This window comes from Apostichopus japonicus, chromosome 11, assembly GCF_037975245.1.
Source record: "Apostichopus japonicus isolate 1M-3 chromosome 11, ASM3797524v1, whole genome shotgun sequence".
NCBI lineage: Eukaryota > Metazoa > Echinodermata > Holothuroidea > Aspidochirotida > Stichopodidae > Apostichopus > Apostichopus japonicus.
Window position 1 is genome coordinate 20,249,153 of NC_092571.1, and position 15,617 is coordinate 20,264,769.

The 15,617-nt window shown below is 39.3% G+C and overlaps 1 protein-coding gene across 2 annotated transcripts in view; it reads right to left on the reverse strand.

Moving 5' to 3' along the window:
- Positions 1–15,617, reverse strand: part of LOC139975733 (5'-3' exoribonuclease 1-like) — a 36,465-nt gene continuing 20,848 nt past the window's right edge. The window contains exons 23-34 of one of the 2 annotated variants that reach the window (XM_071983844.1): positions 15,063–15,233; positions 13,105–13,315; positions 12,105–12,164; positions 11,752–11,884; positions 10,098–10,456; positions 8,998–9,723; positions 8,137–8,293; positions 5,760–6,828; positions 4,754–4,913; positions 3,678–3,791; positions 3,114–3,182; positions 1–2,645 (exon numbers count right to left, since the gene is read on the reverse strand). In XM_071983844.1, coding sequence (XP_071839945.1) covers positions 2,193–2,645; positions 3,114–3,182; positions 3,678–3,791; positions 4,754–4,913; positions 5,760–6,828; positions 8,137–8,293; positions 8,998–9,723; positions 10,098–10,456; positions 11,752–11,884; positions 12,105–12,164; positions 13,105–13,315; positions 15,063–15,233 — 3,682 coding nt within the window. In that variant the 3' untranslated portion in view covers positions 1–2,192. Of the gene's footprint in view, positions 2,646–3,113; positions 3,183–3,677; positions 3,792–4,753; positions 4,920–5,759; positions 6,829–8,136; positions 8,294–8,997; positions 9,724–10,097; positions 10,457–11,751; positions 11,885–12,104; positions 12,165–13,104; positions 13,316–15,062; positions 15,234–15,617 lie in introns of both variants that reach the window. The other variant, XM_071983842.1, reaches the window with a different exon arrangement.

Consider the following 15,617-nt stretch of genomic DNA (forward strand, 5'->3'; position numbering starts at 1 on the left):
TAGGTATTCATAGTATTTATTGCATGAAAAGTTTAAAATATGGACATTTTACATAATAGATACATTATGAAAACTATTAAAACATAAAAAGGAAATATTTCTTACAATTTATGGATCATCAAATTACAAGGCGATTGTATCACAAAAAAAAAACACAAAAAAAAATCAAGAAAAAGAGGGAAAAGAAATCTGAATGAATTTAGGTAGTTATAATATAAGTGAATTGGTATAATAAAATCAGTAAAATGTCTTACTAAATTTGGACCACCATACAGAAACGAAATATTAATCACATAACTCATTTTGAAAATAATGTCATGTGACAACACCACAATGTTTGGGTACTATATATTTCTACATGAGAATGTAAACATTTTCAAGAAACCAAAAAGTTGGAAGAGATAGATTTTTGGACAGGTGAAATTTCATATTTTGCATTCTTCTTGTTTTTACTACAGAGGAAAAGGAAAACTATTTGAAGAATTTTTATGTGGTGAGAAGGGTGAGATGTTCGTGGAGCGGTATTGGGAATGGAATTAGGCAGAACGATGTTAAGTACACATAGTGGGTGGTGGTACCAAACAGTACTGCTGACATTTCATTGGACTACATACAGGGTAACATAAGTAATACCCTTTCCCTCTCTCTCTCTCTGCCACTACAACTTCCATCCCGACTTTCTCCTCTTCTACCCCCTAGTGTATTCCAGTTGAAAGTAAATACAGGTGAAAAGATGATAGTAAGGAGAAGGGAGGGAGGGGGCAGGGGGGTGAAGACAAAGGCCAATATCCAAATTACTTACACTTTGTTTGCTATGTCTTAAGGGGATCCTTTAGTATTTAAAAAGTTAAAGCAGATGACCAAAAAATTGACTGGAAAAATGGAGGAGAATATTGAGGGATTAATAATTAGCAATTTATGGATTTGGTTCTTAAAATGCATTAATAATCAAGAATTCTGTTTCTTCACTTCATAGACAACATTGACATGAAGTCTAAATCTTGTGAAAACTGGAGGGAGAACAAAATTTAAAACCAGCGACCCCACCTTGAGTGATATATGAGTGATATAGTTTACACCAAATACAGTTTGAAACTTAATGTGAGATAGAGATGTCGAATAAAAGAGAAAGCTATTAAAAGATTGCTGATAAAATTATTCTCATTTACGGCAAAAATTGCCAAGAAACACTTTTTTAAATGCTGAATATCCTAAACCATTTCTTCACATGGAAACCAAAAAAAAAAGGCAGAATTATTTGACAGACATTAAAAGTTAACGTTAAACCAAAAGAGGTTGATAAAATAGAAAGGAAAAAACAGAAGAAAAAAGAAAGAATAAGCTCTTTAGAAACAGGATGCATGGGATCTGCAGATTTTGATCAAACTTTTTGACCTCTTTTCGTTCTGTCAATTTCTTGGCCTTGCCAATCGAGGTGGTATTTATGAACACACATACATATATATGAGAACCCAAACAAACCCGGATAGTGGAGAAACAACTGGAGCAACAAAACTGATGAAGGGAAAGTGCAAAGTTAGGACGCTCTATCAAATGTGCCATTGAGCTTAAATAGATCAGTGGTAGGTTGTAATGCCCTATACATTATTTACAGTGACAGAATTTGGACAGAGTGGGCCCCTTCCTCATGCCCCCCCTGCTCAACCTAGAGCCCCCCTGACCCCTCCACCCACAGCCTCCCTCCTCTCCCTTTGCCTGGATATAAACATATCAAAAACTATCACACAGGAACTATTCATATGAAAAATTACTATCTTCATGTCCTTAATATAACACAGCATTGATATCTCCTATTCTAACCATTTCTGAAATTGAAACTTCTCAGAAGTTTGTAAAATTGGATAAAAATTGATAGAAACAGAATTTAAAATAAAATATAAAAAAAAATGAGAAGAAGCCCCTTGAAACATACCAGTCTGCACTCGCTTAACAAAAGTGAATATTTTTATCCTAAATATTAAAAAAAATAAAAAATATTTTTCTTTGGTTTATACTCCAGCACCCCTTAGCTATAACCATAAAAAGAAAAAAAAAATCTTTGGGGTAAACGAATTTATTTTCTGATAGTTTACCACTTAGAACTTGTTCCGGTCAGATGCACATACTAAAGCAGATCTAAAAATTGAAAGGAAGAGCGAACTAAGAGTATAGAAAGATATTTATCCCTCACTCTAATCCCCCCCAAAATTGATGGCCAATTTGGCACCACCACCTTTAGCCCCTTGCCTTCTCCCTCGTGTCCTCGGACCACCAGCTTTGGGCGCCGGGGACATATCTTCTGTTATAGGCTCTGCCCTTGCAGGCACTGACTGGTGTGCCACTGGTGGCTGTGGTCTGGGTGTAATCGGCATATGGTCCGCTGTTGGCTGATGTACGGGTCCAGCAGGTGAACGTTCCAACAATGTCTGAGGGCCCTCGGGTCCGGTTAGTGTATATCCCGACATTGTCGGGACCCTCTGTGGTGTCTGATCCAAGAATGGCAGAGGTTCGGTTTGTGAATAGTCCTTCATTGGTACTCGTTCCTGATGGTCCGGTCCACCTTGGACCAGAGGTTGACCGAGTCGAACAGAGTCAAGAATGTCATCGGGGTTTGGTGTCTTCTGAGGTGTCAACTTCTTAGTTACCTGAAGCCAATTCAAGATTGTAAGATGATTGATTGATAAGGAGAGAAATACAGCAGATATTTTTGAATATAACTGAGAGGCCCAGGAGGAGCAAGCCATGACTCACCAGACCCCTCCCCCACCCCTCAGAATCGATGGTTGAAATGAATGAAAGCTAGCTATGGGCTTGATATTTAAAGGTCATCATTTTCCATCACTTAAGTCTGTAAGATGTAGATGATATTCCAACATCTGGAAAACAATTTGTGACCCACCAAAAAATTACTTTGGCCCACTCTTGGGTCACACCCCATAGTTTGCGAACCATTGGTCTACAATAATGCCACACATCCTGCAATGCAATTACATGTAATCTAAGCCATGATCCACATCTCTTGTATTCTCAAAGAAGAGGTCAATTGATTTCGTCCCTCTCTATAGGTACTATAAAAGAAGATCAAAGATGACTTCAAAGTGCCTCATACACACCTGCAACGGTACGAACTGAGCAGAGCTCTTCTGGGATTGACTGGCGTCTTGGGCCTCAGCGAAGGAACGCTGAAAAACAAACAGCAAAGGAATAGAGAAGAGTCTATTTTAGTTGAGGATCAAAGGATCAAAGGATCAAGACTGATGGTTGGACATCGGATGCTGAGGGGGACTCGCAGAATCACCACACCGGGACTCCACGGGCCAATCATTTCTGCTTGCAATATCGCACAATAGACATTGTTTGTTTGTAGAGATTATCTCTATCATTTGACATTCATTCAGCCTTGCTACATGGGATCCTGCAGCTGCTGCAGCTTGTCTTTGAGACAGTGCCAAGATGACTCAATGCTTAAGGATCCAATCAACCTTCTGTATTCTGATTTGTCTGGAAAATAGTTATAAAATACTTTTAAACTTTCTTTGTGCTATCTTTTTTTGTATATATAATCATTCAGCGTTCCAATGAACCAATGGATGTGGTAGTCTGCAATCACCCACCATAAGAGACCAGTTAAAACAGACTCACCATAACCATCGTAAGAGACCGTAAAACAGACTCACCATAACTTGAAGGGCTTTAAAGGCAGCCAACTCCAGAGCATTCCTTCTTCCTGTGCAAGGCTCACCACTGATAATTTGACCAGTTGGTAGATAGATGACCACAAAGTACTGACCCTATGGGCAAATTGATTAAAAAAATTGTCACCGTGACCATTAGACACTCATGTTCATGTAATGAAGGGAGACAGGAGAGTCAACTCTGTAGCCCACCCTGCCTCTCATCCACCGAGGAGAAAAGTCTCTCTTGTGGAACTACACATTTGTCTGAAGAAAGTCATGAATATACATTTATTTCTTAAGTTAGAGGTTATCACATTACTTGTATGAAATGTATAATTACTTAGGATGTTTGAAGCCCTTGCTGTCACAGAGTGTTCTTAATTTATTCAGCATTGTGTTCAGTTACTATCCTGTGGGTCATTTTTCATTCAGTTAATACAATATTTTTGATATATACTGTACTTTCACATCATGCTTCAAAGCACTTGCACTGACAGTATGAGCAGTACGAATCTCTTGTGTTGCTATCGAACAAAGGTAAGGAACTGTTCATACTGTCAGTACGAGTGCTTTGAAGCATAATATGAGGGGACAGTATATAGTGGTATTAGCATTAGAATCAGATAAAGGTTAGGAACAGTTCATACAGTCAGTACGAGTGCTTTCAAGCTTGTTTCAGGGGACAGTATAGAGTGGTATTAGCATTAGAAACATATAAAGATAAGGAACTGTTCATACTGTCAGTACATATGCTTTGAAGCATGATATGAGGGGACAGTATAGAGTGGTATTAGCATTAGAATCAGATAAAGGTAAGGAACTGTTCGTACTGTCAGTCGGAATGCTTTGAAGCATGATATGAGGGGACAGTATACAGTGGTATTAGCATGAGAATCTGATAAAGGTAAGGAACTGTTCATACTGTCAGTGCGAGTGCTTTGAAGCTTGTTTCAGGGGACAGTATAGAGTGGTATTAGCACTGCAAACTTGTCATGGAGCTGACTGCATTTTTCTACAGGTTTCATAACTAGGCGTCACATGACTATAATACATATTACACTTGAATTAAGACTGACCATAATATCTGTGTCAATGTATTCGTAATTGGGATGTCTTAAGCCTCGAGTCTCGCAGAATGCTCTCAGTTTATTCAGCATGGTGTCCTGTTGCTGTCCTGGTGCGGCATGAACACCACCTCCGCCTCCTCCACCGGCTGAACCGCCTACAGATGGCATACTAGAACTGGAAGAGACAATACTTCATCATTAATACACATTCTGAATTTCTTTCATAATGGCGTTAATGCCGCTGAAAAATCGTCATGGAAACTGACTTCAATATGAACTGTCAAGCATGAGGATTTAAAGCCCCCCCCCCCTCCCCATTATTCATTCCACTATAAACATAAACATCAAACCAATCCCCAGAACTCAAAAATCATTTTTGGTACTATTGTGTTGTAAATTAGCACACAATCATGATGATGTACTTTTCCCCATAAAATTTGGCCCATTCGAAAACTTCAAACCATACCAAATATAAATAATGATTATTGTTTCGGTTGAGATGGAAATATGTGGTCAATCAATCTTTTCCTCTCGACAAAGAAACAATTACAAGGGATAGGGGGGGAGCTTTAAAACTTCTTCGAAAAGACAGATCAACATATCCCTGAAAAATCATCTTCATCTTTTCCCTACAAAATTAAAGGAAAAGGAAATTTTAGGAGATGATCGTGTTTACACTTTGAATGCCATGTTTTAGTCACTATAAAAGGTGTCACTTTATACACACTAGGTATGAAGTTAATCAATGCTTCACTCAGGGGTTGTCATGTTAACAAGGAAACCTTTGGGCTTTATAAAACAAGGTTCTTGTACTTACTAAGGTGAAACCACCACCTGTGTATGAATATAAACTGTTTACTTGTGTTTTCTCCCTTCATCTTAATCATTATATATATATATATACTGTTTTTCTTAAATATATATGTATGTTTATGTTATTAATATGTATGTATAAATACACACACAAGGTATCGATTAATGTGCTTTGCATTTCCTCAAATATTCACAGACTCACCTGTCACTGACGGGAGGGAAGCCCGGTTGTCCAGGAGGTGACCGCTGCCTCTCTGGAGATTGGATTGGGTTAGGAGACAGAGGGTTTGAAAAGGACTGCTGCCCTGATGGCTGGGATAGCTGATGACCGATGGGTGGCGGGTACCTTGACGTACCAGGAATGACCATGGTGGAATTTGGCGTCCCATGCAGAGGTCCCAGAGGTTGGTTTACATTTGGCCCTGCACGTTGCATCATGTTTGGCACTGAACCACCGGCAGCAGGGTGAGAAATGTTTGACGTGTGTACCATTGGTTTCCCGGGAGGAGCACCATGCATTAATGGTGGATTCCTAGGTGGCTCGGGCAGGCCATGTTGCTGTGGCATGTTATGGAATGTTTGCCCTTGCTGTTTGATTACATTTGGCACTGCGTTTGGGCCCATCTGCCCATGCCCATGGAATTGCTGATACTGCGGGGCATTGGGAACCATGGGCCTCTGAGGCATGAAACCGCCATGGCTACCCACAGGTGGTACAAATCCCATCCCCGGTACAACCATTCCTCGCATACGCTGATTACCTGGCATCATTCCAAAGGGCAGATGAGGGTATTGTTTAGGTGGGGTGTTAAAACCAGTCGGTGGAAATCTGGGCTGCTGATTGAGTGCTTGCTGCTGCTGTTGCAGTTGCTGCTGCTGTTGCAGTTGCTGCTGCAGTTGCTGCTGCTGTTGCAGCTGCTGTTGATGTTGCTGTTGCTGCTGGGGTACTGGCTGAAAGGCACTTTTCTCTGGCATGTTAGTGGATGGCCTTGAAACAGGCAAACCTGGGGAAACTTGCTGCTGATGATGTGGTGGCATTGGTCCTGGAAACTTGTTGAGAGATTGCTGTCCTATTTGAGAGAGTCCCAACGATTTATCTGGTGAAAGTAGTGGCTTACCGATGGCGCCAGCAAACAGGTTTTGCTGAGCACCGGATGGAAAGAGAAGGTTTGTGTTAGTTGGCGGTGCAGCTTTCACACGTAGATACTCCAAGGGTGAAAAACCAGGAGGATGATTCTGTTCTGGAACTTTCCCCTTTGGTGATCCAGCAGCTAGAAAGAGAACACAAGGCCAAATGGTTCAGCGATTCCTTGCCACAGTTTGTATAAGGACATTTAATAGTAACACAACAGGACTTGACAAGTGTTAACAATGGGCACCTTCATTGTTTCTAACAGTACCACAGATATGACTTGGGGTTCCTAATGCATGTCATCTATCCTGCTACAGATCTCCAAAGATTTCAAAAAGTGCTCTAACATATCTCAATCTATGTGCTAGTTGAAATCTCGTCTACAATGATTACAAGAAGAATCGCAGGTTATAAGTCATGTACATTCCATATCCTAGACTTGGATACAATCTTACTGACGATCAAAGCTTAAAACTCAGTTTGGTGTACATAACTGAAAATACCTTAAAGAAGCTAACTGCTCGGTTGACGACCAGATGTGTGTAAAGTTGCCAAACAAACGGTGGGTAACATTTTGTTGCTAAAATGTGCTAGTTATGAGTGGTAAATACCATATGCTAGTTTTAATATATCGCACTTTCAATTATTAGGAATGTTCAGGTACTTTGCCCAGAAGTGTCCATCAGATTTTCCTCAAAGGAATTCTCAGTGACTGCAGCTTGTCAAGTATTGCAGACCAAGAAAGGACGACTATGAAGCGCCCTCTCTTGATTTAGGGCATTGCTGGAGATCCCCACAACTGACTTCGAGTGATCCTCAAGGATCTTGCACTAACGTACACTGAACTATCAAGTACAAAGTTCACCATACGATGACTATGACAGCGCCCTCTGTTGATTTAGGGCATGGCTGGAAATCCCTATAACTGACTTTGTGTGATCCTCAAGGATCTTGCACTAACGTACACTGAACTATCAAGTAAAAAGTTCACCTAAGCTTTCCTTTGCAGTCATCGGGTGAACAAAGTATTCAGAATCTGACAAGTTGACCGTAAATGGACTTTGAATGTGAAGACCAAGGAGAACTACATACCAAGTATTAAAAGTTTGACCAAGCTGAAGTTTCTATCATATACTATGTTTAAACTTTTTGGCCTTTAATCTCTGTTGACCTTTGACCTCCACATGAAACAATAGAGTCCTTGGACTCATCAAGGTCTGTCTACATGCAAAACCTGAAGTTAACAGAAAAGCAGTAAGGTCTTGATTTGATGCCACGAGGAGAAGTATTACCATAACAATGAGAAAGGTTCAACACCACATTCTACTACACATCTGAGGTCATGCTTTTAACTTGTAATTTTGGATGTCATTATTCTAATTATTTGCTCATCTTCTCCTCAGACACTTAAAAATAACAATAATAATAATATCAAATATTTAAATACCGAGCAGTTCCTGGAAGGACATCCACTTGACTTGTGAACCTATCTCTGACGACGGTCCAGTCCTTGTCGTTGGTTCTGCCGGCTCCACTCCGGGGGAGCTCCCTCCAGTAATGTGGCTCAGATTCAACAGCTGGCAAAGTTTCTCTTTAGTTTCAATCTATCACAAAAATACAAAGGGAAGAAGAAAAAGAAAAAAAATATTAAGAGATCTCTCCATTTTAATTTGAAGCAATTCATCCATCTTGCTGATGAGTGAATTATTCAATAAATATAACCTTCCTCTCCACCAGTTTTATTTGGATGCATCAATTTTAACTTGTGCATTAAATATGTTTGTATGTGTTAATTTTCACCTTTGCGTTATATATGTTTGTATGTGATAATTATCACCTTTGCATTATATATGTTTGTAAGTGTTAATTTACACTGTTGCATTATGTTTGTATGTGGTAGTTTTCTACTTTGCATTGTATATGTTTGTATGTGGAAATTTTCGCCTTTGCAGTATATGTTTGTTTGTGTTAATTTTCACCTTTGCATTATATATGTTTGTATGTAGTAATTTTCACCTTTGCATTATATATGTTTGTATGTGGTAATTTTCGCCTTTGCATTGTATATGTTTGTATGTGGTAATTTTCGCCTTTGCATTATATGTTTGTTTGTGTTAATTTTCACCTTTGCATTATATATGTTTGTATGTAGTAATTTTCACCTTTGCATTATATATGTTTGTATGTGGTAATTTTCGCCTTTGCATTGTATATGTTTGTATGTGGTAATTTTCGCCTTTGCATTATATGTTTGTTTGTGTTAATTTTCACCTTTGCATTATATATGTTTGTATGTGGTAATTTTCACCTTTGCATATGTATTAGGCGTCATTCTCTCCTTCTCCATCTCCTCCACTCTTTTCCTCTCTTCATCTTCTGTGTCCTCGCCCTGCACAAAGTCCGATTCTTCGTCCCAGATCTCGTCGGGGCTCATCGGATCACTAGATTCTGTGTTTTCCCGTCTGGAGGTCGCTGTACTTCTGCCTTTGGTCACGGTGGGGTGATTACTGGCAGTCGGTACCATATCCTCGGGATGGTCTTGACGGACCCTGCCCTCCTCTAGCTGGTACGCGGCTGTGCTGGCAGTGGGTGGTGGATTCAGCCCACCACTCGTCCCGTCTCCAACTTTCAACTTCTCCCACAGTTCGCTGAGTTTATCTTTGGAGCTGTTATCTCGCACCCCCCGCTCAGTGCCACCACCGTTCTTGTGAACGGGGCTCGGTACTGCCGGAGGAGAGTCCGATTGCTCTGGACTGGTCCCCACCGCCTCGGACGAATTGCTGCTCTCATCGCTGGGCCCATATGAACTTGTGGTCAGGTTGCTGTCACGCTTGACCAGTCTCTCTCTCTTCCTGAGGACTTTCTTCCCACTTGCTTCATCTTTCCGTGAGAGGATCGTGTACTTAGGGGGTCCGGATTTGACCTCCTCTTGCGTCAGTTGGCTCTGAGGCTTGGTCTGAGGTCCGCTGGGCTTTAATATTGATGCGAAAGATGGAGGGGTAGCTATATTCTGGGTTTCTTCAGCTTGTTTGTTCTATGGAAATTGAAATTAGAGCTTCAAACAAACTGAACAGGGATTGATAGCTATCAATTAATTCCACCAAAATACTAATATTTAACGTCCCATCTCTTTTACTTTTAATTTCTTGATTTTATACACTCCATTAATGAAGCGGTTTTATACACTTCATTAATGAAGTGGAGAATCTTTTCCAATCGCCAATACATCCAAGTGACCTTTGACCTACCATTTTGCAATACTCTGTTTAAGCTGATTGTGCCACCACTTCATTCATTCTAAATCATTTCACCAAAAATGAGATATAAAACCACAAGTGTTTTAAACATGTATGTTTCAATATCCAGACTTTCTGTGTGAAAAGTAGACACAAAACATGAGAAACTTACCCTGGAGGATGGAGCTGAGGATTTCTTCCTGGCACCTGTCCGATTGGCTGTGTCTGACGGGGGTTCCCCACCCTCCTTTTTGGAAACACCTAGTTTGTTTATTTTATTGGCGTACCACTGCTGTTCTTGTGTATGAGGCGCAGTCGATGTTGGATTGAAGAAACGGATTTCGTTCTGTTGAGGTTTCACCACCGCTAACGGTTTCTCACTTTTAGCTCCTCTCCTCGAGCCGTACGAAATGTTCATCAGGGCCGAAGCTGACATCCTGTAACCACGGTGATTGCTGCAACGAAGCTTCAGACCGCCCACAAACTCCTCATCGAAAATGACCTCGTAAATCGAATCCAAAATGGTGGCACCTGTTGCCGGGGAAAAGTAACAGCACTATAATGTTGCATGGCAATGAGTTGGACAAACCTTAAACAGCCTCCACGGGAATTGAAACCTGGACCTCCCACTTTATAAGCAGATGCTCCTTCCTATTTGGTAACGGACGCTGGACGAATGTCTTATAATTTCAAGCCAATCAAATTATGTCATACAATTTCACTGTCAGCCTTGCCAAATATCAAAAACAATACTGGTCTCCCTTTGTAACTTATTGGCCAGATTCTAGAGCACATGAGAAGGCCAAATTGCAGCATGCAAGCAAATTTTCCACAACCACCTGTGAGAAGGTTTTCTCCTGCTAATGTGACCTGTGGAATCTTACCCTATATCAAGGGAAGACATGAAATGTGTATTGTCTGAGAACTTTTACTTATGTTGCTCCTACCTGTGAAATGATATTTCAACTTAACAGATTAGCTACTTGTACCACTTTCTAAGGCTTTTTATTAGAATACACCACTCGATTGAGAGCGTGAGATTGGGGACAGATTTCTTTTTTGAAATAAAATCATTTTGTCCAGAGAGTAGGTACAATGCGGTGTGTGGATTGTGTACAATATTTCACTACAACCCTACAGATCAAATTTCATGCCCACATCAGGTCTAGGTGATCACATCTGACCTAAAGTCATGCATGGGGCAAAAGAGCTTTTGCTGCTGCCCCTTCTCTGTGGAACAGCCTTCCAGAACATGTAAAACACAGTCCATCTCTTGCTTCTTTTAAACGGTCTCTCAAGACTCATCTGATGAAAACTGTTTAATTAATTGTTCACTGTTGCCCATTTTTGCTTGCATTTTTGTCTTTGTACTATTTTTACTGTTTTTTGTTTAGCTGTCGCACTGTTTGCGTCACTGCGCCATGAGCGTCTCTTTTTGACGGATACCAGCGCATTATAAATGTCCATTATTATTATTATTTTTCGTCTCTTAAAGATGGAGCTCTGAAGAGAAACTACAAAACAGAAAATAATAGATGCAATTGAAATTGAACAACTATTGGCAAGTGGATGAGTTGGACAGCAATGAGCAGGGGATAGCTAGAGGCAGTCACAAATACCTTCCTGCCTCAACCAGGATATATATGCAGCAAAATGGCATTTATATTTTAAATAACTTTACTAGCATACCTTGGCCAAGAACACACAAATGTGGCTATCAATATAGACAAAGTACAAAGACAAATTTTATATACAGACAAAATATAGAGATAGAGCCCAAACAGGAAGATATTGGAGGAAAAAGGGTTTGACTTTCGTATGCTTACCATCCTGAATGCCGACGACCACTCCTTTGTGTCCGAGAGGAACGGAATACCCATCCCTGACGTTGATGACCCGGTCATACAGTTGGTAGGTAGCTTGGGGGTCCGGTATTAGGTTCCCTTGAAATTCAAAGGGCTGCATGACAAAGAGAGGAGATTAAGTATCTTAATATCTTAATAAACCAGGTGATCAATTTCTTTGCATTTTTGGGGGGGAAGTCTCTCTTCACAAAAATCTCTGACATATATTTCATTTCATTTCATTTCATTTCATTTCATATTAAAAGCCAAAGATGATGGTTTGGGTCTGTGTTCCATGGAAATTAAATATCAAGTTTGACGAGCAATCGTCTTACCCTGTGTAGTAAGTGAGGACGGACCATAAGCTTAACTTTCTTTGGTTTCTCACATGAGGCCTGTGGAAGAAGGAGAAAAAAAGAGGAAGTGATCATAAAATATGTATTATTTATGCGGTTCCAAAGTGGAACCACTTCATACATGCTAGAGACAAGAAGAGGATTAAGAGTTTCCTAACATATTGCGCAAATATATTTTGCTTAGACTGATATTCTTGTAAGTAAGGTTAATGTTGCAGCCTGAAATGATTTTGTTAGATTTGCCAAATATATGCTTGCCTGCAAAGATCATCCTCTACATTGTAAACTGACAATTGCAATTGAAGAAATCCTCAACTCACTTCAAGTTTTAGAATCACACATTTTTGAAATGCCTTCATTTACAGAGCTGCACTTTTTACCCAAACTGGAGTTTTAGAACCCTTGTTATAATCATCTGAAGTATTTTAATATTCAATATTGATATCTTAAGTATACTTTAACATTTTCAAATTTGACCTTTAACTAATCACTATAATTATGTTTCCTTTATGTAGTTCTTATCCTATTTATAAATTTATATTTATACTGGAATAAATAAAATTTATTATTATTATTAAAAATAGAGATAAATGATTAAATTCACTGAATTGGCAGTCTTGGTTTTTGAACAATATTTTGAGATGTTAGATTTCAGTGGGTTTGTGTCAAGTTTATCATTCTGATTAGCTCTTAATGTGTGTGTGGATTTCTAGTTAAACTACTGAAGTGACTATTGCCAAAGCACAGAATACAGTTGTTTAAGAATTCCTTTGTTTATAGAGCTGCAATTTTTATTCAATCAAAAAAAAACTTAGATGAATTGATATAGTTTTTACATATTTTGAATAGTTTTTATATAGTTTTTGTATATTTTCAATGAACTAACATTTGGAATATATTGCTTTAATATTGTATTTTATTATTCCTTGTGATAAATATTTACCCATACAAGCCAAAAAAAACTATAAATTTCTGTTACCTTGGCAACCTCTTCTTCAATCAGTTTGATGATTGGTTCATCTAAAGCCAACTGACCAATCTTGGCCTTAGCAACCTTGGTACATTCCAGTTCTGCCAGCCATTCCTTCACCTCCTTCAGACGAGTGCTGGAGGATCCAAAGACATCAGTTTCATAGAATACGTCGGATTGAGATCTGGTCCCTGATAGCATGTCAAAGATCTCGGGAAAGCTGAGAAGATCAGAAAACAAACGAAGAGGGCATCGTGAATTCTTCGCTACATATTCTCTTGAGCACAGGTCATGCACAGGTAATGTAACAGTTTGCACACAATGTTTCATGCATACCCAGGTGCATTAATGTGTTAGAAATCGAGTGTCTTGTGCTATACATCGGGTATCTCCTTATTAAAGACCATAGGCTTGATCACCCCTTCTGGCACACCGCAAATTTCGAAATGAACAACTACAAGTTTATTGGGGAGCTGTTGAGTTAGTTACTTACTAACACTAATGGATAGTACACTGTATATATACTGGGGATTAAAATACCTCACCACATATTCCCATAGAACAACTAGCAGAATTCTTGGAGTACTGTTGAGGTAGCTACCTAGTAACTGTACTGGATAGTGTACAACAGTATCACCCTACCTCACTATATATTCCCATGAAACAACTAGCAGTAGTTTGGGATACTGTTGAGGTAGTTACCTAGTAACGGTACTGGATAGTGTACAACAGTATTACCCTACCGCACTATATATTCCTGTAGAACAGCTAGCAGTAGTTTGGGATACTGTTGAGGTAGTTAACTAGTAACGGTACTGGATAGTGTACAACAGTTATAAGCCCTACCTCACTATATATTCCCATAGAACAACTAGCAGTAGTTTGGGATACTGTTGAGGTAGTTAACTAGTAATGGTACTGGATAGTGTACAACAGTTATAAGCCCTACCTCACTATATATTCCCATAGAACAACTAGCAGTAGTTTGGAATACTGTTGAGGTAGTTACTTAGTAACAGTACTGGATAGTGTACAAGAGTATTACCCTACCTCACTATATATTCCCATAGAACAACTAGCAGTAGTTTGGGATACTGTTGAGGTAGTTAACTAGTAACGGTACTGGATAGTGTACAACAGTTATAAGCCCTACCTCACTATATATTCCCATAGAACAACTAGCAGTAGTTTGGGATACTGTTGAGGTAGTTAACTAGTAATGGTACTGGATAGTGTACAACAGTTATAAGCCCTACCTCACTATATATTCCCATAGAACAACTAGCAGTAGTTTGGAATACTGTTGAGGTAGTTACTTAGTAACAGTACTGGATAGTGTACAAGAGTATTACCCTACCTCACTATATATTCCCATAGAACAACTAGCAGTAGTTTGGGATACTGTTGAGGTAGTTAACTAGTAACGGTACTGGATAGTGTACAACAGTTATAAGCCCTACCTCACTATATATTCCCATAGAACAACTAGCAGTAGTTTGGGATACTGTTGAGGTAGTTAACTAGTAATGGTACTGGATAGTGTACAACAGTTATAAGCCCTACCTCACTATATATTCCCATAGAACAACTAGCAGTAGTTTGGAATACTGTTGAGGTAGTTACTTAGTAACAGTACTGGATAGTGTACAAGAGTATTACCCTACCTCACTATATATTCCCATAGAACAACTAGCAGTAGTTTGGGACACCATTGAGATGGTTACCTAGCAAGGGTACTGGATAGTGTACAACAGTATTACCCTACCTCACTACATATTCCCCTAGAACAACTAGCAGTAGTTTGGGATACTGTTGAGGTAGTTAACTAGTAACTGTACTGGATAGTGTACAACAGTATTACCCTACCTCACTATATCTTCCCATAGGGTAAGGAGCAGTAGTTTGGGATACTCTTGAGGTAGTTACCTAGTAATGGTACTGGATAGTGTACAACAGTATTACCCTACCTCACTATATAATCCCGTAAGACATCTAGTAATTTCTTGGAATACTGCCACTGTGCCCCATCTTCCCTCTTCTTAGTATAGCCTGGTACTTCTTCTCCAGCTTTGTTGAATTTGAGATTCAAACCAATGTTGATTCTGCTGCCACTCTTGGCATCCAAGTCAACTCCAGTACTGAAAAAAAGAAAAAAACAGCAATGCTAATAATAATAATTGCAATATTATTTGTGAACAACAAACAAAAATTGAAGTATTTATAATGATTCAATGCTTACACTAATACTGAACACACACATGAGTATAACTCAGATTGAATAAACCATCAATGAGTTGCTGATTTGCTAACATATTGTGTTTGTTTGATGAACTTATACAACAAAACTGAGTGTACTAAAACACAATGGGTGTAATCGAAATACAACAATGGATGTAACTGAGACACACCATGGGTGTAACTTAGAAACACAATCGGTGTATGGCAAACACACAATCGGTGTAACTGAAACACACAATGGGTGTATTGCAAACACTGCTGCATATCCATTACTTCCAAAGAGC